Source organism: Cavia porcellus, unplaced genomic scaffold (assembly GCF_034190915.1).
Source record: "Cavia porcellus strain 051 isolate PalLab524CR breed Dunkin Hartley unplaced genomic scaffold, mCavPor4.1 scaffold_32, whole genome shotgun sequence".
Classification (NCBI taxonomy): domain Eukaryota; kingdom Metazoa; phylum Chordata; class Mammalia; order Rodentia; family Caviidae; genus Cavia; species Cavia porcellus.
The window spans coordinates 38249823-38277514 of NW_026947515.1; the positions used below are offsets into that span (position 1 = coordinate 38249823).

Here is a 27692-nt window from a genome sequence, read left to right on the forward strand (position 1 = left end):
TTTATACTATTATTTTTATAATGGTCATCGGGAGTTAACACAGGAAAATGCAGGAAATCTATCCGCAACACCAAAGACATAGATTATTTAGTCAAGAGCCTAAATCCCACAGCAATGTCCCACATGAGTCCAGATAAAAACCCAGAGCTCAGGACAATGCCTGCCACGAGTCCAAATGGAAATCCAGAGCCCACGAGAAGGACTCACGCCAGTCTCTTTTACAGATCTGTGCCGGGAAGACCCAAGGGTCAGCGGTGGAAGCCACAAAGTCCATGCCAGCAGGGTGAAAGGGCTGTGTTGGTGGGATGAGGGTTCTACGCTGGAGCCGAGAAGTCACACTCACAACAAAGAGCAGTGCTGTCCTGAAGGCACCACAGCCATCCTCAGCGACATGGAGGCCCCAAGCTCTCTGATGACAAGCAGAATTAGGTACGTGCCAGGAAGCAGCGTGACGAGTTCATCCTGGAAACCAAGCAACACATGTCTTCCCCTTGGGAGCCAGGAAGCAATGCTCGATGTGAGGACCAAAGCTTTCCAGGGGAACCAACAGCTCAGACAACAACCCGTAGGAAAACCCACAATGCCTCCTTAACACCTCAACCCTCAACACCTCCCTTCTTCTCCACCTCTTTATCCTGGCAACTTTCCTCAGGTGGAACATCTTCGCTCAATGCTATGCTGATGTAATCCAGCTGGCATTAAATTGACCATCCGGTTCTTAATCCATAACACCAGTCTAAAGGGACTGGTTGTCAAGGGATGCCAAATTGTTACAATCAGCTACAGAAATGTCCAGTTTTTAGCAGAAACTCACAAGCTATGCAAAAAACAGAAAGGTATGCTACATACACAATAACATAAAGAACCAACGGTAAGTACCTGAGAGCACATAAGTATCTAATTCAGCAGACAAAAAAATTTTAACTTAATTATTACAAATATAGTCAATAACTAAAGAAGACTGTATGTAAAATGTTAAAGTGCCGAGTGAAAACAATATCTCACCATGTAGAGAATTCTATCAACAAAGAAATATAAATTGCAAAATACAACAAAATGGAAATTCCAGAGTTGAACGTACAGTAACTAAAATGACAATTTCACTAAAGGGAATCATTAGCAGCTGTAAGCTACTGGAAGAAAGAATTAGCAAGTTTGAAGATAGGTCAGGAGAGAGTATCCAATTGGAGAGGCAATAAAAAAAAATGAAGCAAAATTCACAGAGCCGTAGAGGCCTGTGGGACACCACCAGGCATACCAACATACGTATAATGGGTGTCCAAAAGGATAAAGAGTAAGAAATCGTTGAAATAATAACTAAAATCTTGGGCTGGGGATTTAGCTCAGTGGCATAAGCGCCTGCCTTGCAAGCAGGCAGTCGTGAGTTCGATCCCTGGTACTGATAAAAATGAAAAAGACCAAAAAAAAAAAAAAAAAAGAAAGAAAGAAAAGAAATAATAACTAAAATCTCCCCAAATGTGCTAAAAACTATTGAATTACCTATCCCAAGAAGCTTAACAGACACCAAGTGGAGTAATTCAAAGAACTATACATGTAGACACATCACAAACTGGTAAAAATTAAAAAGAAAATCTTAAGCAAATAAAAGAGTATACCATATTTTTCTAGGTGATTTAGCATCACAAAGTTGTCAACTTTATCTACATTAGTTTATACACTTAAAGCAATCATAATAGTGAGTTTTATTGTGGCTGTTGTTTAGTTGGTTGTTTTGTTTTGGAACTAAAAAAGTGAATTCTGAAATTTTAGGGGAAGCCAAGCATAATGGTGCTTACGTATAATTGCAGCACACAGACTAAGGTGGAGATTTGCTAAGAGTTTGAGGCCAACTGAGACTACATGGTGAGTTCAAGGGCAGCCTGGACTACAAAATGAGACCTCGTCTCAAAAACTTTTTTAAATTTTAACGGAGCTGGGCTTAGGTGATGCATAGATGTAACCCCAGCACTCTGGGAGCTGAGGCAGGAGGATCACACGTTAAAGCTCAGTTCAATCAACTTAGTGACTTAGAAAGACCCTGTCTCAAAAATAAAAAAGGGTTTGGGATATAGTTCAGTGCAAAGGTTGTAGGTTCAATCCTCAATACTGCAACTAAAAAAATAAAAATAAATATTTAGTGGCACTAGAAAAACATTCAAAAAATATGTATGAAGACTGAAAAAAGCACAATAAAAATAAGACTAGAAAATGTTTCAATAAATAAAGGCACGTGATCAGGAGACAAACTGAACAGAAAACTCTAAAGCAAAGTGGGGCTAGTTTGTAAGTAGAAATTGGACCTTTCTTAGACAGTGGGAAAACAGAACCCTTACCTCACACCATGTTACCATGGTAAACCCCAATTGCCTCAGAGATAAATATATTAAAAATGACATCAGGTGAAAGGCCTCAGTTCATTTCCCCATTATCCTTTATCTTTTCAACATGTTCCTCTTTTTCAACCCTGAAATCCTGCTTTTGGTGTTTTGATTGGGATTGCATTATATCTACATATCAGTTGGGAAATATGGTCATTTTGACAGTGCTCATTAAAGGGAGGGATCTGTTTTGTTATTTGTTTTTGTTTTTTGTTGTTGCTGTTGGAATCAGGATAATGCTAGGTTTTGGAATCAGGATTATGTTAGCTCCCAGCAGTGTCTTCCAGAAAGGGAGAAGTCCTTCCCTTTCAATCTCACTGAGGAGCTGAGGAGTACCAGTGTTGAATCTGCCATAACTTTATAGAACTCAGCAGTGAATCCGCTGGGACCTGGCCTTTTCCTAGGTGGTAGACTTTTTTTTTTATTACTGTTTCAATTTCACTATCTGATATTGGATTATTCAGAGTTTTTGTATCTTGTTGGTTCAGTTTTAGTAATTCTTATATACCTAGGAATTTCCATCTCTTCTGACTTCTCCAATTTATTAGAGTACAAATTCTCAACATAGTTACTAATTATCTTCTGGATTTAAGCAGTGTCCATTGTGATTTTGCCTTTTTCATTTCTAATTACATTAATTTGGTCCTTTTCTTTCCCTATTTGGGGAGCAGGTGTTATGGTTGATACATTGTATCAACTTGAGAAGTTTAACGATCCAATAGGGAGGCAGGATCCTTATTTTGTAAATATCCTCATCCTGTGCAAGGGGAGGGCACAGAGATTTTGTGAGAGCTACACCTGCCCTGGGGGCAGGGGTGGGCTTGCTCTCCCCTATTGCTGGGGCTTCTTTTGCTGACTGCTGTCTTGAAGTGTTGCCCTGGTGCTATGCCACCCTGCCTTGGAGCCAACTGATTATGGCCTGCAACCTCCACAAACAGTGAGCTAAATAAACCTTTCCTTCTCTCATTTTGTCTCAGCAACAAGAGAACAGTAACAAAGACAGCAGGTGTTAAGATTGGCTAAGGAGTTGTCTTTCAAAGAACCATGTCTTCAATTCATTGATTCTTTGTATTTTTTAGTCTCAGTTTCATTAATCTCTGCTCTAATCTTTATAATTCTGTTCCTTGTACTAGCTTTGTTTTTTTTTTCATGATTAGGTTATTTATTTGGGCTTGCTCCGTCAGCATCTATTTGACACTGCTATCAGATCAATTCATAGCTGTAGATTTCTCTCGTAGGACCACTTTTATTGTGTTCCATAGATTCTGGCATGTGGTACTGGCATTGTCATTTGGTTCTAGGAAGTGTCTAATTTCTTCCTTGATTACTTCTGTGACATGTTGACCATTCAAGAGGGGTTTGTAGGGGCTGGAGATTTAGCTCAGTGGTGTAAGTGCCTTCCTTGCAAGCAGGCAGTCGTGAGTTTGATTCCTGGTACCAATAAAAAGGAAAAAGACAAAAAGATAAAAAAAAAAAACAAGAGAAATTTAATTTCCACCTGTTTCTTTTGCCATTGATTTCTAGCTTTGTTGCTGTATGATCTGATAGCAGCATAAGGTAATTTTCATTCTTTTGCGTTTACTTAAACATGCTTTATGGGGTAATGTAGTCTATTTTGCAGAAAGTACCACATGTGGCCAAAAAGCATGTGTATTTTAATGTTGAGTCAAATGCTCTGTAGATATTTACTAAATTCACTTGTTTGAAGGTTTTGCTTAACCCTAATGCTTGTTGTTGAATTTTTGTTTAATTGACCTGTGTATATGTGACAGTGGACTATTGAGGTCCCTGCTATAACTGTGTTGATGTTTCTCTGATCTTTTACGTCCAGCAGACTTCATTTTATAAGGTTAGGTGTGTCCGTGTTTGGTGCATATGTGTTTATAATTGGTATTTTCCTGTCAAATTGCTCCTTTAATCTTGTGACCTTCTTTATTTCTTCTGATCAATTTTAACTTGAAGTCCACTTTGAAAATAGGATAGCTGCTTCTTGAGTTGTTCCAGTTGCATGAAATATTGCTTCTGATCTTCTGATATTTAATCTGTGAGGGTTTCTTTTTTAAAAATAAAATGTGTTTCTTGTATACAACATATTGTTGGGCTTTGTTTCTTGGTTCATTCTGCCAGACTTCGTCTTTTGGTTGGGGAACTGAGACCATGCATACTTAGAGTTATTACTGAAAGGAAATTCCTGTCATCACATTGTTTTCCTCTTGCTGATTTCATTTCTCCCCCTTTTGCTTAGCCGCTGCTCCTGCATGGTGTATTCATTCTACAGATATTTTCGCACTGTCGGCTTCATCGTCTCTCTCCAGGATATCCTTGAGAATTCTTTGGAGGGTTGGATTTGTGGTCGTAAATTTCTTAAAATGCTCCTCGTCATGGAAATACCTTACTTCTCCATCAATTTTGAAAAGACGATTTTGCAGGATATATTAATCTGGGTTGGAAGTTTTTTCCTTTTAGGACTTGAAACATGTAATTCCATGCTCTCCTGGTCTTTAAGGTTTATGTAATTCTAATGGGTTTACCTTTATAATTGATTTGTTCCTTTCTGCAACAGCTTTTTAGATTCTGTCCCTGTTTAGGTTTTTGGGATTTTTACTATAATGTTACTGAGAGGTTCTTTTTCGGTCATGACTATTTGGGATTTTATATGCCTCACTTCTCTGTGTGTTCAATTCCCTGTAACTGGAAAGTTGTCTTCTATTATTTCTGTAAAGGTTTTTTTAATGCTATTTGTGTTGTCTTCTAAGTTTTGCTAATTTCAATGAATCTCAGATTAGTTCTCTTTGCATTCTCTAGCAAATCTTGATTCATTTTTCATGTTCTCTTGCTTTTAAGGTAACTCTGAAAACCTGGTCCCTGACAGCAGTCCTGTCTTCTAGTTTGACATCTGGCCTCTTAGTGGTCACTTTTGCTGTACTTTCAACATTTTTAGATTTCTGCCTGGAGCCTTTCCTGGGCTCTAATTCTTTGCTAAACTGTCATTCATATTTTGTATCATTTTGTTTATCTCATCTGGTTTTTATTGGCATTTTCTATAAATGTGCTAATCAGATTATTACCTTCATTATCTGTTTAATTATATCTTTTTTGAGCTTGCCAAGCACCTTCCTGATCTGCTATTCTCTCTCTTTTTTTTTAATAGGTACCAGGGATCAAACTCATGACTGCCTGCTTGCAAGGCAGGTGCTTATGCCGCTGAGCTAAATCCTCAGCCCCTCTGCTGTTCTTTTTAATCTCCTCTTAAACAATTTGGCTTGATTTCCTCCTCCTCCTCAGGCCTCACTGGTCAGCTTTGGGGAATTTAGGAGTTTTGGAGATGGTCTGTTGTCTTCTTACGTTTACATTTTTGTTTTGTGCCGAGTTTTGCAGGCACTTATAGTGAAAAGATGTCATCACTTGGAGATCTTTCCAGGTAGTGTCTACTTTTCAGTAATCCATTCTGGGCACAGCTAACAAAGGCCTCTGCCTCTATTCCAAGATCTGATCATTAAACTGAGGGGTATGCAGACCCCAGATCCCTAAGAGTGGACCACAGTATCATTAATGACACAAAGGTAATCCAGGTATTGGCACTCAGAGAAAACCTAATAGCAACAATTATGCCATCCTGAAAACAGCATGTAAATCAGTAACAATAATAGCATCAAAGATGAACTGGGTATTAATAAATCATAAGAACCAATAACATCTAATCATAGAAAGGAGATAGATAATTATATTATAAACACTAAGACAAACCACACATTGACATATGGTAAATATCTAGTAAATACAACAACTATACATACTTGTACTAACAATAGAAAAAATTCCAACAGTAATAGCACAATTAACTATCTAAATATTAATAAAGGTTCTACTAGTAAAGATAAAGGAGATTTTGAAAAATAAGAAATGGAAGATGGAAAGGACTGAAAAGTGAGACAAATCATTCTATTAAAGAGTAGAAGGAAATTAATATAATTAGATAAAGGCAACAGAAAAGAACAAACAACACAAAAAGTAGAGAAAAAAAGAATTTAAAAATTAAAAAAAAGAAAAACTCCCAACCCCAAAGATCTAGTGATAAAAGAGAAAATTTTAATCCAAAAAAAAATTTTTTTCTTTGTATTTTTGAAAGAGTGTGATCTTTCCAGGATCCACAGTTTTGAAGCTGTTTTGCCCTGGCTTTACAGCCCGCGGGTTTGTGAGGCGCTCCCCTCTGCAGAGGTTCCCCCACTCTCTCCAGGCAGAAGTTGCCATCCTGCCAGGGCACGTCCCTACTCATGCTGGCAGAGGGGGAAACAGCCCTTCTTCCCATCTGCACTGATGCAGGCAGCGGGCAAGGCTTCTGGCAGCTCACTGTACTGCATGTGAACACTCTTCAGACCCAGCAGCATCTCAGGGCCACACAAACCAGGCCCGGCTTCTCACCTCAGCGGGTGGGCCCTGTGTCCTTCTTGGCCTGGCGACACCATCTCCACCACTGGCACTGGGGAAGGGTGACCCCGGGAACCCTGAAGTGAAGGGTTTTCCGCTGTGCTGAGTCTTGGTCTTACCAGCCCTTCCCCACACAGTGCCTGATTAAACACGCCCTAGCACCGCGCCAGGCGCTTCACTGGACTTCTGCTGTGTGGAAGGAGTCATTTTGGAGCAAAACCCTGCACTGTCTTGGTAGTTTGCAGGAATCTTGGGCTCTTTCCAGGCTAGCACTGCTGGCCTGGTCAGTTGCTGCATCTGGGGACTTACCTTGCATTCACAGAGACAGGTTCCCCTTCCTGGGGCCAAGATAAGCTTCCTTTGTTCTCTCTTTGCATTGTGGTCTGTTTCTCTAGCTTCTTTGTAACTTCTAATTTTCCTGTTGGTTCCTTCCCAATTCCCAGAGGTCGACTTTTCTTCTTCTTCTTCTTCTCCTTCTCCTTCTTCTTTTCTCCTTCTTCTTTTCTTCTTCTCCTTCTCCTCCTCCTCCTCCTCCTTCTCCTCCTTCTCCTCCTCCTCCTCCTCCTCCTCCTTCTCCTCCTCCTCCTCCTTCTCCTCCTCCTCCTCCTCCTCGTCCTCCTCCTCCTCCTCCTCCTCCTCCTCCTCCTCCTCCTCCTTCTCTTCACCAAGTTGCTATTTTCCAAAGGACTGGATTCTGGGTCTCAAAGAGGCTGAATTTTGCTGCTGGTTATAGTTTTGTGGTCCTCCCCCACAAAATCTATATTCGTCTTCTCTGTTACTATAAGAAAAGGCCGCAAGCTGGGTAGTTTAAACACAGGAACCCTTCCCATAGTTCTGGATATTGGAAGTCCAAGATCAAGCTGCCAGCAGGCTGACATCTGGTGAGAACTTTCTGCTTGGGCTGCAAACCGCTCCCTTCTTCCTGTGTGTTCACGCGGCCTTTCCTTTGTGGTTACACAAAGAGGAATAGAGTGTGGAGCTCTCTAGGGTCCTCTTCATGAGCACACTAATCCTACGGAATAAGGAGCCCATCCTTCTGACTTCATTAACTTAAACACTCTCTCTCCAAGCACAGTCACATGAGGAGGTCTGCGTGAATTTGTAGAGGACACAATTCAGTCCGTAGTATTCACAAGAGAGGGAACATTCAGGTCTGGCCCTCTGATGGGTCATGGTAATGGGTCACGGCAAGATCTCCAGGGCAGTATGAAAGGGACAAATGGCATGGTCTGACATCCATCCACCCTCAGATTCTACCTCTTTTCTGCTATATTTCCTCAGTTCCAGCACTCATCAGCCCCCCTTCCATGCCAGCAGCATCTCCAGGTGCAGGGAGCTGCGCGACTGCCCGGCTGCTGTCTCCCCGCCTGTCCCTCATACGGGCACATAATGTTCCTACATTAAGCATAATCTCTCCTACCTACATCATGTACGCAGACATGACGATGACCCGTCAGAGATCACCCCGTAGCCTCTTCCTGTCCCACCGGCCCGCCCCTGCCCTATAAAAGCTGAGACCACTTCCTCAATAAACGAGACTTGATTGGAGTTCCTCGACTTGTCTCCGTCTCTCTGTCTCCGGCCCTGTCTGTGTTAATCCCCGTTCCTTCTCCAGGAAGCTGCCCCGCGGATCTGGATTGACCTGTGGGCCGGGTCATCCAGGGACAGCGGCCAGGGCCTGTCCTGCCGTGCAGCCTTGTGGAAACCTGGAGTTGGTCTCGGGTCCACCCCAGCTTTGCCACTGCTGAAAATGAAGCTTAGCCTTCAAACCTTTGTATTTTTTTCTTTTATGTAATAAGAAGTTTGGAATAGATGATCTCAGGTTGTTCTAGTTCTAAAATTTTTTGAGTCTGCATGGTAAATGAAGAGGTGGCGAGAAAGACATGGAAGTATTTTAAGACTACACAGTTTCCAAGGAGATCCAGAGACATAACGGGGGATTCCCAAGAAGACAGAGTCATTAGCAAAAGTGGCTGTCAGGCTTAGAGGGCGGATGTCAATCCAGACCTGGGGAATGCGGAGATGGGGGCTGTTGGCAGAGGTTCAAAAGAGAAAAGAAAACAGAGGTTTGGGGGAGCATAAGCAAGACTTGAGAATGACTAGCAAGATTAACTGGGTGGAGGATTTAGCTTAGTGGCATAAGCACCTGCCTGGCAGGTGTTAGGTCATGGGTTCAATTCCCAGGACCAAAAGAAGAAGAAAGATCATTCAGTATGGGGACACATGCAGTATTTTCAATTTATTATTACACATTTCAGAAATACCAAAATACACACAAAATTGCATAATGAGCACTGTGTCTCCAGTGGCCATTCTCAAATATTATTTATTACCACTGCATGACAATACCCCACGGTCTAAGGTCCCTTCCTTCACCACCGAGACACAGTAACTGGGGCCCTGAATGGCTTATGTATCATTTCTAGTAGCTTTTCACACTTCTGCTACATATGTGTGTTTTCAGGGACAATATTTTCTTTTTTTAAAAAAAATCAGATTTAGGGCTGGAGTGTAGCTTCATGAGAATGTTTGTTTAGTGTGTGTAAGGTCCTGGGTTTAATACCCACCAATGCAAAATAACTTTGTTTAACTCAGATTTGATGTTTAAAAACTGAGAAGTAGGAGTATTGGGGTCCTGGAAATAATAAAGCGTCGATCATCTTCTTGATGTGAGAAAAACACACGCCTGGAGCATCTAGGGCCAGGAGGAATGCAGTTATTTCAGCCGCTGCCTTGCAGAGTTCAGTTCAGACCGCTGGGAGCTGCCTTCTGGAAATTCCAGCATTGGGAAATCCGAGCCACGGCTTAAATTTAAAAACGTAAATAATAATAAAAAGGTGGCTGGCTTTGCATGGTTCTAGGAATGAAAACAACCTGAATTCCCTTTAGATAACCCAGCGCTGAAGGGAGGCTTCCTAGCAAACCGGTGAAAAGGTGCTTCTGGTGACGTTAATAACACAGAGGGAACAAGCAAAAGGGTTCCACAGTGTTGCTTTGGAAATTATATGTCTGAGTAACTCATTTAATTCACAATTCGCTCTCCCTTTTTTCCAAAAATCTGTGCATAATTGGGAATTCTTGAAAAGTGAGGAAATCAAATCCACAGATTATTCTCAAATGTGTGAAACGCTGTGTGAATGCCAACGTTAGCACTGGGTGAAGCTGCCGTGCCACATTTGTGTGCATGTCACTAAACAGCTCCTCTCTATCTTGTTCTTGTATTTTAGAGCCAATAATTATCCTCAGGCTTCAGGCACTGTCCTTGGCCAGAGGTGTTTGCTAACACTGCGAACACAGGCAATCAACAGGCCAAGTGATTTGTCCAAACATTTAGGGTGCTTGAGCTTTCCTGCCAGGAGTACCCAGCCCACACAGTGCTTTTACACTTCGGTCTGTAGCACACTTTAGAATCTAGCAGAGGCCATGGCCTCCCCTCTTGCTCTTCCTCCTCCCCCTCCTCTTTCTGTCCTAATATTTTCTTTCTTTGGTTCTCTAGATGAACACTGACATTATTTTGTCAGCTTCTGGAGGGAAAAATAATCTCTCCAGGATTCTGATTGCAATCAGTTAATTCCCTAAATTCATTTGGAGGATGTTTGCTTCTTTACAATATTGAGTCATCATTCAGAAATGCTGTAAGTCCATGCAAGTCTTCTTTTCCAGGTCCACTAAAAATTACGATTGCCCTATTTCTTTCTTTTTTTTCTTTGCCTGCCACTGAGTTCTTTACTAAGATCTGCTCTTGGCTGATTTCCAAACAGCCTTTAATTTTCCACAAGAACACCACTGAAGGGGCTGGGGATTTAGCTCTGTGGCATAAGCACCTGCCTTGCAAGTCTGTGGTTGTGAGTTCAATCCCTGAAGGAGGCAGACTCATGATCACTGCCTGGAAGAGAATCTCCCAGGAGAGCAGGAGACTGCACCCAGCACCGAGTAGGACTGTGTGCCGGGACACTATTTGATATGTGGTCCTAGGGATGGAGCTCATGCCCACACCTACCTAAACCTGTATCTTTTCTCTCACCACTTTATTAACACGATACAGAAATCCTCCCTGCTTTTAAGCAGGTAACTGTTGCAGAGAGAGGATGAAACAGAGCAGAAATCAAATCACATCTGTTGGTTTCCAGCAGCTTAAATCCAGTAGATAATTCACCGAAATCCAGTAGATTTGACCTCAGAGGCCGAAGGATCAGACAGATCCACAGACATGCCACAACAGATCAGGGACTTGGGAAGACCCTGTCTCTAAAATAAAATAAACAAAAGGATCTAAGATGTGCTCAGGGTGAAGGCCCTGGATTCAATCTCTAAGGTGGGGGATGAGGAGCAGAGCTTCCCAGGGAGGTGAGAACGGGGGAGATGAAGGAGGGACTTTTGTCAGTGAGCCTGGCCTTGCTCCTGGCTGCACATGGGTAGGGGGACTCCAAAGAAAGGTGAAGATAGACTCTCCTAACCCATGGCAAGTCACCAGCAGAAAGAGCTTGCAGACATGAAGGAGCGCTTGGGAGGAGGAAGATGTCATCACCAGGATGGGCCACTGGTAGGGATCAGCCCGGCCCTGCGCCACTGTTTGATGAACTGGACAGGATGGGGAGGAGGCGTCTTCGGCGTACCCAGGTAAACAGGCGACTCTAGAATGTTCTCCCAAAGGGAGCTGCCCCTCGGGGAGAGGGCAGGAAGCCCCTGCCTGTGCTAGGCTCCCTGGATAAAAGAGGAGGGAACCCTGGCCCTCTGCGGAGCTTAGTCACTGCTGCTGATGTGCTGTCGCCCCGCCGGTCCGCGTCTCCGGGTCACTTGGATGCAGAAGCAGCATCTCAGGTTAGGGGGCTCAGGATGCAGTAGGAATGGGGGGGGGGTTTGTCCCGTGGCCTCTGCTGAGCCCACCAGCCTGGCAGGAAGGACAGGGCCTGTGTCGCAGCAGGTTCTGCAGCGGAGCTACAGCACAGTAGGCTGGGCAGGCAAATCGCGTGGAGGGCAGCGGGGTCCTCCCGGGTCCCCCCTTTCCGAGCTCCGATTAAAGCGCAGGTGAGACTGCAGCCAGCAGGGGGCGCCAGAGGACCGACAGTGCGCTGGGGGTGCGGAGCTCGGGACCCCGCCCCGGCCAGACCGGCTTGCACCCCAGTCCCAGGAGCCAAAAGGAGAGGCTCCCGGGGCGACAGCCAGGTGGAGGTCACTGCAGGTCCGGCTCCCTGAGTCGGCCTGGAGTTTACCTGCAGGCTGAATAAGTGCGCTGATGGCCCAGGCAGGCAGTGTGGCTAATAAACCGCGTAGACGAGGGCGCTTAACGCGTCTGTGTTTCCGTATTTCTTCCCCTTTCCCCTTTCATCTCTTTCTTTCCTTCTCTCATTCTTCCTTTTCTCTGTTTTCTGTCCCCCTCCTCCCTTTCCTTCCATCTGAAACCCTGGCCCAGTCCCTCGGGAGCCGGGCACCCTGCCTGGGGCTCCCCCACCCCCATGACCTGCTCCTCCTGGGGGGACAGCGGCAGCTGGACCTCAGCAATAGCGGGGTAATTGGGAGCAGAGGTCAGAGGGCAAAGCCCAGGTTCCACGGGTTGCCCGCAGAACTCAGCAGCCTGTTGCCAGGTAACCACGTCTCCCATCCCCGCCCCAACGCAGGGTCCTGAGGCCCAGCCTGAGCCTCTGCTTGGCTTCTGCCCAGTCTCTCAAACACATGTACCTTCTGTGAGTCTCAGGAAGCCAAAGGAGAGGAGATCCACACCCCGGCCGCTACTCCTGAGCCCCACCCTCCGACCCCCACCCCCCTGGGGCTCTGACACCTACTGTCCCACTGCGAAGGCCCCGCCTGGGCGGGTAGGTCACTGCCACCATGAGTCTGGGCATCATGGAGGAGGAAGACCTGGTTGAGTACTTCCGGCTGCAGTATGGGGAACGGCTGCTGCAGCTGCTACAGTGAGTGACCCGTCCATCTGGCCATCCCTTCGCCCACCCCATCCCCTACCCTCCAGCCCACCCCTCTGCGCCTGTGTCCAGCACTCCCAGTCCCCCAACCCAGCCCTCGCCTGCTCCCCTAACACCAAGTCCTCTTCAGCGCATCCCCAGGGCTGGGGAGAAGAGCCTTCTGCTTCCCCAGGGCACCTCCTGCCCAGTCTCATAACCCACGGGGTCTCTCACCCATGTCTTGGCCAGGAAGTTGCCCCCTGTGGATGACCAGTCAGAGTCCCCGTCCATCCGGCTCCTGGAGAAGAAGAAGGAGGCCACCATCATCCATCAGGCGATGGAGGAGAAGAAGGAGGTGGGAAGCCTGAGCTGGGGGTGGGAGCAGGGGTGCAGAGGGAGGGGGCTGGCTGGGGCTTAGGGTGTGTCCCCCGGCTTGTGGCTGGGGGTAGCTAGAGCCAGAGCCGGGGCTCTGGCCAGTGGTTCTGCGCTCTTCTGCTGGGGAGAACAGAAGAGACCTAAGTCTGGGGAAACCGGGTGCTGGGATGCTCTGATCCGGGCACAGTGTGGAGAAGGGAGGCCTCCCTGCACCTGGGGACCGGCAGGAGACTGCGGGGTAGGAGATCCTGGGGTCTGCTGGGGTGCTCACGTCATGACTGCTCTGCTTCTACCCCCGAAGACATTTAAGAACAGAATGGAAACCCTGAAGCTGCGCTGGGAGGAGCTGAGCGTCAAGGAAGAGCAGCTGAAGGCCCACATCCAGAAATTCGAGCAGTTCATCCAGGTAGGAGGGCACGTTCCCCTGCCCCCTCATTTTCACAGGCTGCTCATTGGGTTAAAAGCACTCTGGGTGCTCCACACAGTCACACCTGGTGCTTCCACAGACGTGCTCTGTGTCTCCCACTGTGCTGAGCGCTGTTTCCCCGCAGTGCCTGCCCCATCCCGTGGCTGTTTCCTATTTCCTTGAGTACAGTGTATCCAGCCAATGGGCGGATGGATGGATGGATGGATGGATGGATGGATGGATAGACAGCAGCGCTCACTGTGGATAAGCACTTGGGGGCACAGTGAATTAAGTGGAGGTTTCAGTCTCCTCTAGACTCTATTGTTTTCTTCTTGAACCAAAGGTAGGAGACTGATGAAGGTGGGGAACCATGCAGCCGAGTATTCCAAGACAATCCTCCCTGAGAGAAAACGTGTGTGTGTGTGTGTGTGTGTGTGTGTGTGTGTGTGTGTGTGTGTGTGTGTGACTGTGGGCTGAACCCAGGGCCTTTGCACTATGTTTCTGGCCTTTTTTAAAATTTTATTTTGAGACAGGACCTTCCTAATTTGCTCAGGCAGGGCTTAAACTTGCAATCCACCTGCCTCGGCCTCTCGGGATTCAATCATTTTACAATCCAGATTCACCTGCATCTGCTCCTGTCGGGCTGGCAGAGCCCCGAAGGCCTGGCCCGGGGTCATGAGAGATAACTGCTGTGCTCTCTTTCAGAGGAGCCTGCTCTAATCCACTCTGTCACACTCTGTCCCTAACCACGCAGGACAGGAAGTTGGCGAGCTGGGCCCATTCTCCTCAGATCCAGTCCCTCTCAGTAGCCGTGGAAAAGCTAGTGGAGTAGTTGGGGGTGGCGGGAGAGTTGGGGTGAGGGTGTGCCGGATGGTTTTCCGAGGGTCAGACGCTTTGGCATCACATTTGTTACAAATACAAGACTCCAGTGAGTTTTCTCTCTCTCTTCGCTTTCAGCAGGTCTGGAGTTGGCCTCCCCACATTATTTTAATTCACGGGTAGATTTGCAAACTATTAGTTTAGGGCTCCTGTCTCCTCCTATGCTTCCATAGCAAAGCACAAATCCTCCACGCGCCTACCTCTGTGTCCTCCAAATGCTGCCATCACACCTGCCTGTGCATGCAGCATCACAGGAGCCCTATAGAGGAGAAAGGGGGCACAGGAGAACAAACATGCAAGGAGTGGGCTTTGCTGAAGAAGGTGGATTTAGACTGAGCTGAGCCTTATTCCTCCTTTCTGGGCATGGTATTGACTGAACCCTCTCCTCCAGCCCCAGCTGGTGCTAGTCTGAGCCCCCCAGAACACGCCTTGTCTTTGTATAGTTAATCACCATTGTCTACAGTTTTCAAAGCAGAAAGGGGCTACTGTTTCACATTGCTGTGGTTGGAGAAGTTGAGGCACTGAGTACCAAATCAGGAGAAGATTTAGTCTTCCCAGCCCTGGCCCAGCCAGCTGCCCCATGGCAAATGGCCGCCACTCAGGACAGAAACAATGCAAGCCCTGTCAGGGGGCTCCAGCTCCCACTCCTGGACCCCCTCAATCCTCCCCAGGCTTGAGTTCTTTCCAGGGACCAAGCCTATCTTAACCTGGGTCTTCCTGCCTCCTTTGAATCCTGGGTTCTCCCTTGTCTGCTGTATGAAGTACAGAGCTCAAATCCCGCAGAATCTGAATCATTTCCTGTCTGCCCCTCTGAAGGCCAGATCTTGACTTTGAGCTAAACTTCTGTTCTTGTAGCCTCCTGAGCTGTATCTCAGTTCACAGTCCTTGTACCCCCTGGCCTGGGCTCAGCAGGAAGGGAAGGTCTGAGGCCATCAGCAGGCCCCAGCAAGCAGAGGCCCCGCGGAGGGCAGGGCAAGACCGCTTGACCCACGCCACCTCTCTCATCCCAGGAAAACGACCAGAAGCGGATACGAGCCCTGAAGAAAGCCAACAAGGAGCGGGAACTCAAGAGGTATCACCTGCGGGACCTGACCAAGGCTAAGCAGGACATGGTGGCCCTGCGGCTGGAGCACCAGCGGCTGAGCGCCAAGCTGCAGGACTACGCTGTCTTCAACAAGTACCTGGAGAAGGTGGTGGAGAACTCCGAGGTGGGTCCCACTGCGGCACCTCCTGCACCACCCTGCTCCCCGGGGCCTGGCTGGATGCTGTACCTGGAGTGCTGTGGGTCCCAGGATGGTCACACAGGGGTGCAGCTGAAAAGGGCCCCAGTTTTTCTGGGAGGGGTGCTGGTGGTGGAGTTTCACGTGTGTGTGTGTGTGTGTGTGTGTGTGTGTGTGTGTGTGTGTGTGTGTGTTGGGGGTGTGGCTTGGGAGCATCACACTCGGCCTGCATCAGCACGAGGCCCACATCTATTCCCTCTTTCCCATCCCTCCTGGTGTCTTTGGTTTATTTGGCAGTAAACTGCAGAGAGGAAAAGCACCCAGCCTAGCACAGAGCTGGCGAGTTTAGGACATGCAGCCCGCACCCCAGGCTCAGTGCTCTGCATGCGCCTCGAGGCCTGCGGTCCATCCTCTCATTAGCCCAGCAGGACAGTAACTCCTTCACCATGCACACAGGGACAGCCACAGGGTGGCCCGAAGGGTAGGAAACCTGCACCGGGCCTCCCCGCTTGGACTGGAAGAATCTGTGACTTTGACCCCTCTCCGTTGGGCCTCCAGTGCCCCAGACACCCACTGTCCTGCAGCCCCTGCAGGCAGAGCTCGGGGGACTTGAGGCCTCTTCCCAGCCAAGCCCACTGCAGCACTGATGCTCTGGCTGCTCCTCCATGGAATCTACATTTCCCCTTGACTGTGATGTGACTGCATCAGTGACTGTCCCCTGCTCTCCCACGAGGCCAGCACAGGACATGGATCAATGTCCCGTGAGGGGCACAGGCAGACAAGGGCACACAGCTTTATAAAGTGCCTGCAGCTTCTGTGTAGAAACAGTAACCTACTTTATTCCTACAGGAATCCCAAATCTGTGTCATTTCTTTTACCCTAAGATCCTGTGTGCCGCAGAATAAATTGTTCACTTGATAATTAGAGGAGTTTTTTGAGGGAAGTGGAGGATAAAAGACCACTATGTTACATCAGCAGATAAATCATAAGACGTCTTTTTTTTTTTGGGGGGGGGGGTCTTTTTGAGACAGGGTCTTACCATGCAGTTCAGAACAGTGTGTAGCCTAGGCTGACCTTGAACTCACAGAGATCCTCCTGTCTCAGCCTTCTGAGTGCTGGGATTACAGTAAGACACGTCTTAAACTCAGAGCTGGTAAAATGGTTACCTTAGAACAGGACCCTGGCTGGTATTTCCTAAGCTTCGGCCCCTTGTACCTAACATGTCCCCAGCTCATCTGCTTCCTGCCACCCTCAGGCCAGGTCAGCTGGTGTGTCCCATGCTGGAAAGTGACGTGACTGCCCACCTGCAGCCCAGCCCGAACCCAGAGGCCATCCTGGACTCTGCCCCCTGCTCAGGTCTGCAGCCATCTATCGGGCAGAGCTGGTCACTTCTGCCTCCTGAGTCTTTCTGGGATCCAGCCCCCGCCCCTCCTCTATTCAGTGTCCCCCTCATCTGGAGTTCAACTCTGTGTCATTTCTGGTCCAACCATTCACAGTCTACACTCTTCTTCATGTCTCTGTCTCTGTCTGTCTGTCTGTCTCATTTTACTTTGTTCAAAATATTCTAAGCATACTGGAAAGTGTAGAGAAACACATGACCCGAGAGCTTAGCACAGGGCTTTGTCAGATGTGAATATCTTCCCAATTTTTAAAAAATAAAACACTGCTGGCCATGGAAAGGCTTTTTGTGTCCTCCAAATCTAACTTTTCCTCCTCTCCTTGGGAGTAGCCAATATCCCAATTTTTAAGTTTCTAAATCTTATGCTTGCCCATAAACTATGAATCATATTACACATACCCATCTATCACCTGCTTTTTTCAAAAATTTAAGTATACTTTTGTATTTAATTGCCACATAATAATTTATCTACTTATGGAGTGCAGGGTAACATTTCAGTGTATGCGTGCAATTTGTAACGCTCATGGGGCTGGGCATTTAGCTCAGCGGCATAAGCGCCTGCCTTGCAAGTGTGTAGTTGTGAGTTCGATCCCCGGTACTGATAAAAAAAAAGAAAAAGACAAAAAAAAATAAACTCTATCTGTAATGCTTGTGATGGTTTTGTTGTCAACCACAGTTATCCTGCTGTGCTATTGAACCTTTCTATACAGCTGTCCTGTACCGATCAGTATTTGTAAGAAACTGCATATTTTGGACAACTTCTCGTTAAGAGAAATAGAGAAATAGTCTGTCCAATGTCCATTACTCGTCAACTCACTCAGCAATAGAAATTCTAGTTATATCCCCCACACCTTCCTGCAGCCACCTTATTAAACAGCATTTTTCCCCCAGAAGTATTTTAATTTGTATCTCTGACAGATGAAAACGCCTTTTAAAATGACAATGAGATTGTAGTACTGTACATATTATAAACCTGATGGCCACTCCTTGTATCAGACGGCCAGCTGGTCACTGTAAGAATGCTTTTTGTACAGACGGTTTGTTCCAATCAAGGCCCAAACCAGTGTCCTCATACTGTAAGTCACAGACACTGTTTGGAGCCATTACTATGAACAAAAAGATACATTGTACAGTTCCACTGATATATTTAAAAACAGGTAGAAAAGCAACTCTTTCCTTGATCACCTACGTAATCAGAGAACTGACTAAATGTTTACTGCTACTTTTTTTAAAAAGTGCTTGAGTTTTTATGGTATTCAGCATAACAAATTGGTTTTCCATCCATCCTTCAAAAATGACCTGTAACTGTTAACATTATTGTGGGTGTTTTATCAGAGTGAGTACCCTTCAATTTTATCCTTACTAGTGTTCAGATTGTCCGCTCTTTGGACAGTTGGCCCCCCTGTCAGTCATCCCGTGAGTCCTTTTGGGGTGAGAATGGGATTTCGCGAGTCCCTCCTGGGGTCCCTGACGTGGCCCGCTCGCCTTAACGCTGTGTGCTGTTGCCTCCTGCCCCTGGCGAACCTCAGGAAACAAACATGAAGTTGTTACTCGGCTGCTTAAAACCCTTTAGTCGCAGGGTTCACCCCTTTGCTTAGCCTGCTCCGCAGCCGTTGCCCACGCCCTGTACTAGCGATTAAGCCTAGGGACCAGCAGCTACATCTGCAGCTCTGTGTATTTATTTTTATTTTGTGCCTCCAGTCTGGTTTGCACCAGCCTTTCTCCCAGGAAACCTTTTCTGGCTAGCCTTGCCTCTTCCTACCCTGGTTTGGGTGGCCCTTTCCCAAGAGGACACTTCCCAGGACGCTGGCCTCTCACTGGACGTGTCTTGAAGTAGGGAAAGTGTCTGCAGAGTGGCTCCCAGGGGCTGGACATCACGCAGGGCTGTGCCTCCAGGGAAGGTGGACTGGTCTCAGGGAACTGGACATCAGGCCCTGTCTAAAGAGGCCGCATGGCTTTTGGTCTGTTCGGGTGGGGACTTCCAGTTAGGGACAGAGGGGCATGGACCACAATGGAAGACAGCTGGACCTGGTGGACCACCTCCCACCCTGGGCCGCCCAGCTTCTTGCCCAGAAAATATAGAGCTACCAGCAGACAGCACCATGCTGGAGGTCCCTGGCCCCCTCTCAGTGCCACCCTGCCCCCGAGCCTCCATAAGGCTTGTTCTCTGTGTGGATCCAGCTGTTTATTTGTCTGTCTGTCCTCCCTCTACCCTGCAAGCTGTCAGCTTCACAAGAGCGGGGTCTGGCTCCCTTAATGTTACCTTCCTGTAGCACAGCCCTGGCTTGGAAGTTGCTCTTGGGAAATTCTTGTGATTGGGAGAATCACTGCCCTGGGAAACATCTCCAAATGCGTTCTACTTACAATTCTCAGCTCTGGCCTACAATCACATGGGGGATCTTTGCAAACTTCAGATACCAGGGGCCACCTTAGATCTGTTACTGATCTGAATCTCTGGGGATAAAACTTGCTGGTATCCTTTTAAAACTCCCTAGATGATTCTAAGATGCAGTGAAGGTGGGCAGCCCCTGGTTCAATTATGCATATCCCCAACATTCCGGCCATGGCTCGTGCCAACCCAGGAGAAACAGGCATCAGGACCCCTGGTTCCTCATCGACTATGCCTTTATCCTGGCCAGGAACCTAAATGAGCAGACATCCAGGTATCCAGACATCCAGGTCGAGGGTCAGCCAGCTAAGACAACTGTCTTGGTCGACACTGGAGTGACCAAACCCTCTCCCCCGTCAGTTTGAGGAGATCCACGAGGTGATTGGGCGCTACAAGACGCTGGTCAGCATGCACCACGACCTCATGCAGTCGGCGCAGGAGGGCCAGGAGAAGATCGAGCGGGCCAAGGCGCGGCTGGCGAGGTACATGGAGGAGAAGGACGATGAGATCCTGCAACACAACAACGAGCTGGCGAGGCTGCAGATGCGTTTCGACCGGGCTCGCAGTGATGTCATTATCTGGGTGAGGCGCCTGGGCCACAGGGGCTGGGGTGCAAGGCTCCAGGGTGCTGGGTGTGTGAGCTGCAACCCCGGGTGTGGGCACACACACACACACACACACACTGTGCTCTCCTCAGGAGTCCCGCTGGGCACACATCCAGAACACTGCCGCTAAGAAGACCCTCCTGCTGGGCACCATTAAGATGGCAACGCTGAACCTCTACCAGACTGTGAGCAAGCAGCTGAAGGAGGCCTCCCAGGTGTCGCTGGAGGACACTCACAAACAGCTGGACATGGTAGGCGCTGCTGGGTGCCGGGGCCGAGCGAGGCCTAGCTAGCCAAGGATGTCCTGGGCTGGTTGCGTGGGGAAACTCCTGGGGCAGGGCAAGGGCTCGCACCTGCGAGCAGCATCAGAATCCCCTGCACTTGGAATTAGGTACAATCGGTCTGAGATGTGAATCCAGGGATTTATATTCCCAGCAAGTTTCCAAGTGATGCTGCTAGCTGAGGGAACCATGTTATCAGTGCTGATGGTCCTAAACTACAGGGCAAGACAGACCCCCCAGTATGTTAGCTGCGCAAAAACAGTCTACTCAATTCTACTCAGACCCTGGAACTTGCTAAAGGCTTGTGCTTGAGGCCCATTCTTTGTTAAAAAAAAAAAGAAGGAAATTGGCAAGTTTAGAGCAATGTTAAAATTGCGTTAGCACCAATCTGCAGTGTTCTTTGCAGTGGAAAGAAAATTGAAAAGGAGTTAAAGTTTTCATTGTATGTCACTGTGCCACCCAACGTCATGACCGAGTTACACACTTTGTACTCTTTGGAAAATTCGGCACCAGCGAATGTGAGGGCAGAGCACCTTCAGACATGCGAAGGGCCGTGACTAAAGAATTATTTATTCCTTTGTCAAAAGCCTCTAGCTGTGTTGTGAAATATCAGAAAGCTCCTGAGGGCTGAGGTTTCATTTGTTTTGTTCCCAGTTCTATCCTCCAGTGTCTAGAACAATTCCTGGCACACAGTACACACAAATAGGAGGATTTGGTGAGGAGTTACAAAACAGAAGCCAACGAGCAATAGAGTGAGAAGCTTTTGCCTTGTTAAAAAAGAAGAAAAGCAAATCTCATGAAATAGAAAGGCTTTTGCCCGACAACCCCCTAAGAAAGATTTCCCTCAAGCAGCCTGAATCCTAAGACACATTGGAGCAGAATTATTTTACTCTCCAAAGAAGGAGCTTGATAAGAAAGTTTGTGCTGGGAGCAGTGGTTATGCTTTGTGGTATCAGCTCGTTGCCATGCTCTTACAGTTTATCAGTGACCCCCCAGAGTTCATTTCTGCTCAGCTGTTCATATCTGTTGACTTTTACCAAATTAGAACTTAAAATAAAAATTTGGGTATGGTGGTGTAAGCCACGCCCAGCACTCTGAAGGCTGAGGCAGGAGGATCACAAATGCAAGCTCCCTGGTCAACTTAGTGACTTACTGAGACCCTGTCTCAAAAAGATTTTTAGAAGGGCTAGGCATAAGGCTCAGGGCAGAGAATCTGGGTTCAACCCCCAGTACCACACACACATGTGAAAAAGCCTAATAAAGTCTTAGTATTGTTGTAAAAACAGTTCTGATCCTGTCCACCCCATCCCCTACCTTAGGGTCTCAAGCTCCCTTCCCTTAGCTGGTTTGAAGAACAGTGCTTTTAGGAGGTGGTGACTCGCAGCTTCCTGCCCTCGGTCAGGTCAGAGCTTCCAATCCAAATTTTGAGCTTTCTGAATGCCTGATGATTTTCTGAATTTGGATTCCGAAAACCTCAGCCCTGATTTGTCTTTCCAGGAGCACTCTATATTGTCAGTGATCTTAAAATATCTCCTTTCACTCCCGTATGGTATGAGCCTGTTTACTGGAATATGCATGACCAAATAGCCTGAAAAGAATAAGAATGTGGAGCCATATAGGTTAAAATCAGAGGCAGGCCAGAGAGAGAAACGCAGCTCTGCTGACTCCTTAGATAGCAGGACCTCCAACAGGAACATAAGTGACTCTGAACTTCCTGATTAAAGGAACATTCTGGTTTTGTACCACGTTAGGAAAACGTTAAGGTTTCCTCAGAGGGAACATAACCTCTCTCAGACACTTAGCTCTAGCTGAAATTGTTCAGTGAGACTTCAGAGACGCTCCATGAATTGTGTTCTCAACCACAGCCCTACAGAGGCATAGCGTAGCACAGATCCCACACGGGACGGGAACACAGTGCCCTGCACAACTCGGGAAGCAGCAAAGACATCTGAATCCATGTGAGGGGTCTCGAATTACCCCTAAGTAAACCACCCAGAGCGGCATTTTCCAAGCTACTTAGCAAATCCCACAACTTCAGGATACTCTTTCTGATGGGGAATAAAAGGGCCCCCACAGGCTAATACATCTAGAAGAAAGTGGAATTTAAGTTCAGATTTAAAAAGCACAGGACTTGGTGAAATCTTTATCATAGCTTTGCACTGTGAGACCCTCAAACGGATGGTATTTCTAAAATCACCTGGCCGTGGAGCCCTCTCTGGGCTCCAAGATCACTTATTAGAAGAGCACGTTTTGGGGAATACTGAATTTGGCTTCTCTGTAATATTTGGAAAATTACTTTAACTCATTGGTTCTGTGTTTCTTCATTTGCAAAGTAGGAATTCTGTAATAGTAGCTGTGTCTGTAGCTGAGGGCTGTGGCGAGATTTGGATGGAGTCTGTACAGCGCTCTCTACTGAGACAGTTGAAAAAATTTTAGATCTGAGATCCTAGAGGCTATCAGGGGCCAAGGTTTCCTCCCACTTCCTTTCAATTTATTTATTTATTATTTATATTATGGCTGGGGACTGAAGCCAGGCCCTTGTGCATGCTAAGCACACATACTCACCAAGCTACACCCCAGCCCTCCTCTTCCCTTTGTAAAGATGAGGACATTGACCTGGAGCTGTAGCTCAGCAGTGGAACCTGCCTTCAGTCCCCAGCATCCTAAAAAGGGGGGGGGGAGCGGAGGAGGGGGCGGAAACTGAGTCCCAAAAGGATGAAGTGATCTATCTCCCCAGCAGCTCGGCGGGGCACTCTGCCGTGCCTGCTAGAAGCTCTTCAAAACAGAAGCTGATAAAAATTCAAGATTATCATGATGAGCATCAGTCAGGTCTGGGCTCCAAGTCCACCTTGAGGGCGCCCCCACCCAAGATGGTGCTGCCTGCTAAGTGCTTTCATTCTGTGTCCCCCTGTAATCCTGTTTCCTGCTCTTTCTGTTGAGCTGCAGCCTGTTCTCTGTCTGCCTCTAGCAGGTCCTAACCCCTTTCTAGGCATGGCATTAAATCTGCTAAACCGGATGCTCCATGTCACCTAGAAAAACTGTCAAATGAGGCAACATGGCCAGTTCAAGGGGTCAGTGTCAGGAAAGCAGTAAACTCCTTCCGACAAGACGATTCATCCTGGGGTTGGGAGGCCTCCGTCCAGCCAGGGTTAACTCTGATCTGTGTCTCGTCAGATCCAGCAGTTTATCCAAGACCTATCAGACATCTGGGCAGAGGTGAAAAAGAAGGACCAATCGCAAGGCCGGGCGTAAGGAGGCGGCGTGCCTCCAGAATGTCCTGAACAGACACTGCAGAGAGAGAGAAAGCTCCTGGTGAGCCTGCAGTCCAGTCAGCCCAGGCTAGCAGCAGAGGACCTTGTCTGGTTTCCTATTGGCAATACCTTGCCATGTTACCCATGTTACCCTCAGTCCATCCCAGCCTTGAGGACATTAAATGGTATAAGAAGTTTGTTCTGAAGTTTGCTGTCTTTTTGATAGTTTGATTATGGAAGAAAGAGTTAATGAGGAGCCAGGCATGGTGGTCATCCCAGCATCGGGAGGCTGAGGCAGGAGGATCACCATGAGGTTGAGGCCAGCCTGGACTACACTGTACGTTCAAGGCCAGCCCGCACTACATAGCAAGGTCCTGTCCCCCAAAAATAAAAGTTAGTGAGGGGGAGAGCCCCATGAGCATCCCCTCTCAAAGCTACCCACTTGAGCCTCCCCGGAACTAGAGACCACGACTTAGGTCGATATCTCCTGGACTTTGAACTTGAATATAGTTAAGTGGTGGGTTCAGGGGATCCCTCTGTTCTGCAACTTCAGAACTCAGCACCACCCTCCGAAGCTGGGTACAAAGACTCAGTGGCCCTGTGAGGGCTGCTTCCCACGCTGGAGCTGCCAGGCGCTGAGTCAAAACTCTCGCTGGCCTCAGGAGCAGCCCAGCTCCTTACCCTGGTGCACCCTTGAATGGGCCACCTAAGGTCAGCAATGGCAGTGCAGGAGCAGCCCGATGGGAACTAATGAGGGACCACTACTGTGCCAAAGGACAACCTCAGGAGCCTCGTGGCAGGCTGCATGATGATTAAAACTAGCAAAGCGAGAGTCCGGGGCATCGCTCAGGGGCACAGTGTCTGCCTGGCAAGCGTGAGACTGTGAATTCGATTCCTGGTTCAAAAAAAATACAATAAAATAAAACCAGCAAAACTAAACCACAGAGGAATAAACGTAAAGTTTTGAACTTAGGTTTAAAAATTTATCAGCACATTCCTAAGTCGTCAGTGCAAAAGCCTAACCTACAGGGAAATAGTTTTATTTTTTATTAGTATATGTATTATTTTTTATTAGTACATGTTTGCAGGACATATGATTACATATGATTACATGTACATATGGTACATGTGCACAGCACATCTGTATACTGTGGAGGTCCCCGTCTCCTCTCCCCCGTCCATCCATCTCTGTCCCCTTCTCTTTTGCTAAAGATCTATTTCTCTATGTCCTATTACAATTCTTTATTTTGCACTTTATTTGTGTCTGGAGTGTTTAATGTCAGATAATCCATGTAGCAGTCAGTGCCATTTGCATACTGCAGGGGGAGAGAACAAGGCCTTACCAAGAAACAAACCCTCCCTGCAAACCAGCACCATGAGCGGGCTGCTGCCGGCCAGGGGGCAGCCAGACCCAGCCCCTTCCAGCACACGGGCTGGTAAACAAGAGGGGCCAACCCCCCCCCACCCCCCGTAAGCAACCAGCTGATCCAGAGAAACCCAGGCTGGGATGGTAGCTACTGAGGTGGGATGCAATTTGATGCTGGTGGTGTTTGGTGTTCCCTGACCTTGCAGGTCTAGGGCTGGTGGTTTGATTGTCTATTCAGATGGTAGCAGTATACAGTGTGGCATCTTGGGAGATCTCCTTCTGAGGGCAGTGGCCATTGCTAATCCCCTATTATCTTGTTCTGAAGTCCTGTATCATTTTGACTCTTTTGTTGTGTTGGGTTCTGTTCTGTTTTGTTATATCCAATAGCACGGGCAGCTATTTCAAAGACAGCAAGATTCTATTATGGTAGCGTTTTGGATTTACTATTGTATTGTTTTGAAGTCCTTTATTCCATTCATTGTTTTGTTTTTATTGTTCTGTTCTGTTCGATTTTTACTATGTCTGAAGGTATCTGCAGCTACTTTGAAGACAACGAGAGGCCTTATGGTAACCATCGTTGATTTCATATTGTTTTGAAGTCCTGTATCACTTACACTGGTGTGTTTTGATTGGCTTTATTCTATTTTCCTTGGTTTTATCTTCTTTAACATAAATAAATATTTAAAAAGAAGTTAAAATAAAGATAAACCATGCCATGCTTAAGCTTGTGTTTCTGATTTGTTTCACTTAACCTTGCGGTCTCAAGGTACATTCCTACAAATGACTCAAGTTTATTCTTCTTTGTGGCTGAGTAGTACTCCACTGTGTGTAAATATTTTCCTTATCCATTACCCCCGAGGTTCCATCTTACTCCAGAAAGAATGGCCATCACTGAGAATCAAATAATGAAAGCTGATGAGGCTGTGAGGGAAAAGCTCTTGGTGGGAATATAAGCTAGTATAACCACTTTGGAGGTCACAGAGGTTCCTCAAAAAATTAAAGCTAGAAATTCCTTCTGACCCAGTTATTCCCCTTCGAGGTATCTTCCCGAAAGAGTGAAAGACACCATCTTACAGTGGTAATGCATGCCCATGTTTATAGCAGCATGATTTATAATTGCTAAGTCTGAGACACAGTGCTTATTGAACATGTACTGCCTGTAAATCAGCTTTGTGAAAACCCTGTGAGCACCATCAGGCTGAAAATCACCCTACAAGGATGTTGTTTCTCCCGTGGTCCTGTGATCCTGCTGCGCTCTCAGACTGCCAGGCATTGTGATGTCTGCAGGAAGACACAGCTGTAAGTGTGCCTGGGTCCTGGGCAGGCAGCAGAACCCCCACCTTACTGCAGGGCTTCCCCAGAGGAGCAGGAGCAGTAGCAGTCACTGGGGACTGTTAGACACCCAGATTCCCAGGCCCCCCAGGCCTGAGGCTCAGAGTCAGGATGAGACCCAGCAGTTCCAATCCGCATGGATCTCCTCGCTCAGCAGGAGAAGCTGATGGATACCTAGGTCTCCTCCTGTATCCAGAATGCCTGGGACCAGAAGTGGTTCACATTTTGGAATATTTGCACGCATATATATAGTGAGATAGCTTGCGTATTTAACCCAATCCTAAACACAAAATTGGTTTATATTTCAGATACACCTTGTACGCATAGCCTAGAGATAATTTTGTATGGTATTTTTAATTACTTGGTGATGTTTCATCTCATGAGGGCAGGTTTGGAACTGTCCACTTGTGGTGCTATGTGGGTACTCGAAAGGTTCTGGGTTTTAGAGCATTTTAGATTGTGGATTTTCACATTAGGCATGTTCAATCTGTGCGGGGTTAAGTACACAAAGATTCAGGTACCTGTGTAGGCATGGGTGTATCAAATTACGCATGGCTTTGTTACAGGGATGTGACCTCAGGCAGGCTCAGTAACACTGCCGTCTTCAGGTCTGATGCTGGAGCTTGAAATTCCCCACGGAGGGAGCTGGGGAAGAAACCAGGATTCTTAGCAGGGCATGATAGCTAGTGCATGCCTGTATCTGCGAGGCTGAGGCAGGAAAAACCACACGTTTGAGCCCAACCTGAGCAACACAGTGACTTAGCAGGATCTTGTCTCCAAATAAAAAATAGAAAATGGGGAGGGGGAGGTGGCTGAGTGTGAAGGTCCTGCGTCTGATCCCCAGTGCTGGGAGACTCAAAGGGATTCTGGGGAGTGCGGCTCAGCGGGGTGCAGCTGATTCATCAAGAGACTCCTCCCCGCACCCTCCCCAGAGCCCAGCTCTGGACACAGGCTGTGCTGTACCAGAAAGGGCCGGCCACAACGGGGAGCAGTGGGCCTGGCCTGGTCCAGGCAGAGCTCTCTCTGGATTGGGGTGGGGGGCAGAGGTCATCTTCCAAACTCAGGATGGGCGAGTTCCACATGGCACCCAGAGGTGTTGGGGACTCCCCACCCCACTCACAGGTGCTGAAGAAGGATGCCTCTGAAGTAACCTCCTCAAAAGGATCCCTTCTCCACTGCTGGTGGGAGTGCGGCCTGGTGCGACACTGTGGAAATCAGTGTGGGGGTTCCTCAAAAAGCTCAAACTGCAGGTTCCCTGTGACCCAGACTTTCCCCTTCTTTGTATCTTCCAGAATGAAGAGCATCACACCACAGCGATACACGCACACCCACGTTTATGGCAGCACAGTTTGTAATAGCTAAACCTTGCAAACAGCCCAAATGCCCATCAGCTGAGGAATGGATAATGAAAATGTGGGGTTTTAAGCAGCCAGATACATACAGGCACAGATTCTCTGTGACGAGCGTTATCATGTATGTCTAA

The 27692-nt window shown here is 47.4% G+C and overlaps 1 protein-coding gene and 1 long non-coding RNA gene across 3 annotated transcripts; one reads left to right on the plus strand and one right to left on the minus strand.

The window, feature by feature from the left end:
• LOC134474400 (uncharacterized) lies at nt 1-13428 on the minus strand. Its single transcript, XR_010045243.1, has 3 exons — nt 13295-13428; nt 12941-13004; nt 1-462 (listed from the first exon to the last, which is right to left on the minus strand). It is a non-coding gene; the product is annotated as an uncharacterized LOC134474400 (long non-coding RNA).
• On the plus strand, nt 11721-25600 carry Ccdc42 (coiled-coil domain containing 42). 2 transcript variants are annotated; one of them, XM_063242256.1, is made up of 7 exons: nt 11721-12718; nt 12956-13061; nt 13383-13487; nt 15377-15574; nt 19735-19956; nt 20072-20230; nt 25406-25600. In XM_063242256.1, exons 1-7 carry the CDS (start codon nt 12636-12638, stop codon nt 25472-25474), a joined length of 942 nt encoding a protein of 313 aa, XP_063098326.1. In that variant the 5' UTR covers nt 11721-12635; the 3' UTR covers nt 25475-25600. The 2 variants fall into 2 exon arrangements, with proteins under 2 accessions (XP_063098326.1, XP_003466214.1); XM_003466166.3 differs by lacking the exon at nt 25406-25600 and adding an exon at nt 23435-25397 and having other exon boundaries at nt 11727-12718.
• The last annotated feature ends 2092 nt before the right edge of the window (nt 25601-27692 follow it).

What these genes read in the sequence shown, in the direction of transcription:
- Ccdc42 (XM_003466166.3), top strand. Translation starts at nt 12,636, where the DNA reads ATGAGTCTGGGCATCATGGAGGAGGAAGACCTGGTTGAGTACTTCCGG. An exon ending in CGGCTGCTGCAGCTGCTACA is followed by an intron (nt 12,719 to 12,955) that starts GTGAGTGACCCG and finishes TGTCTTGGCCAG; the next exon opens with GAAGTTGCCCCCTGTGGATG. An exon ending in AATTCGAGCAGTTCATCCAG is followed by an intron (nt 13,488 to 15,376) that starts GTAGGAGGGCAC and finishes CTCTCATCCCAG; the next exon opens with GAAAACGACCAGAAGCGGAT.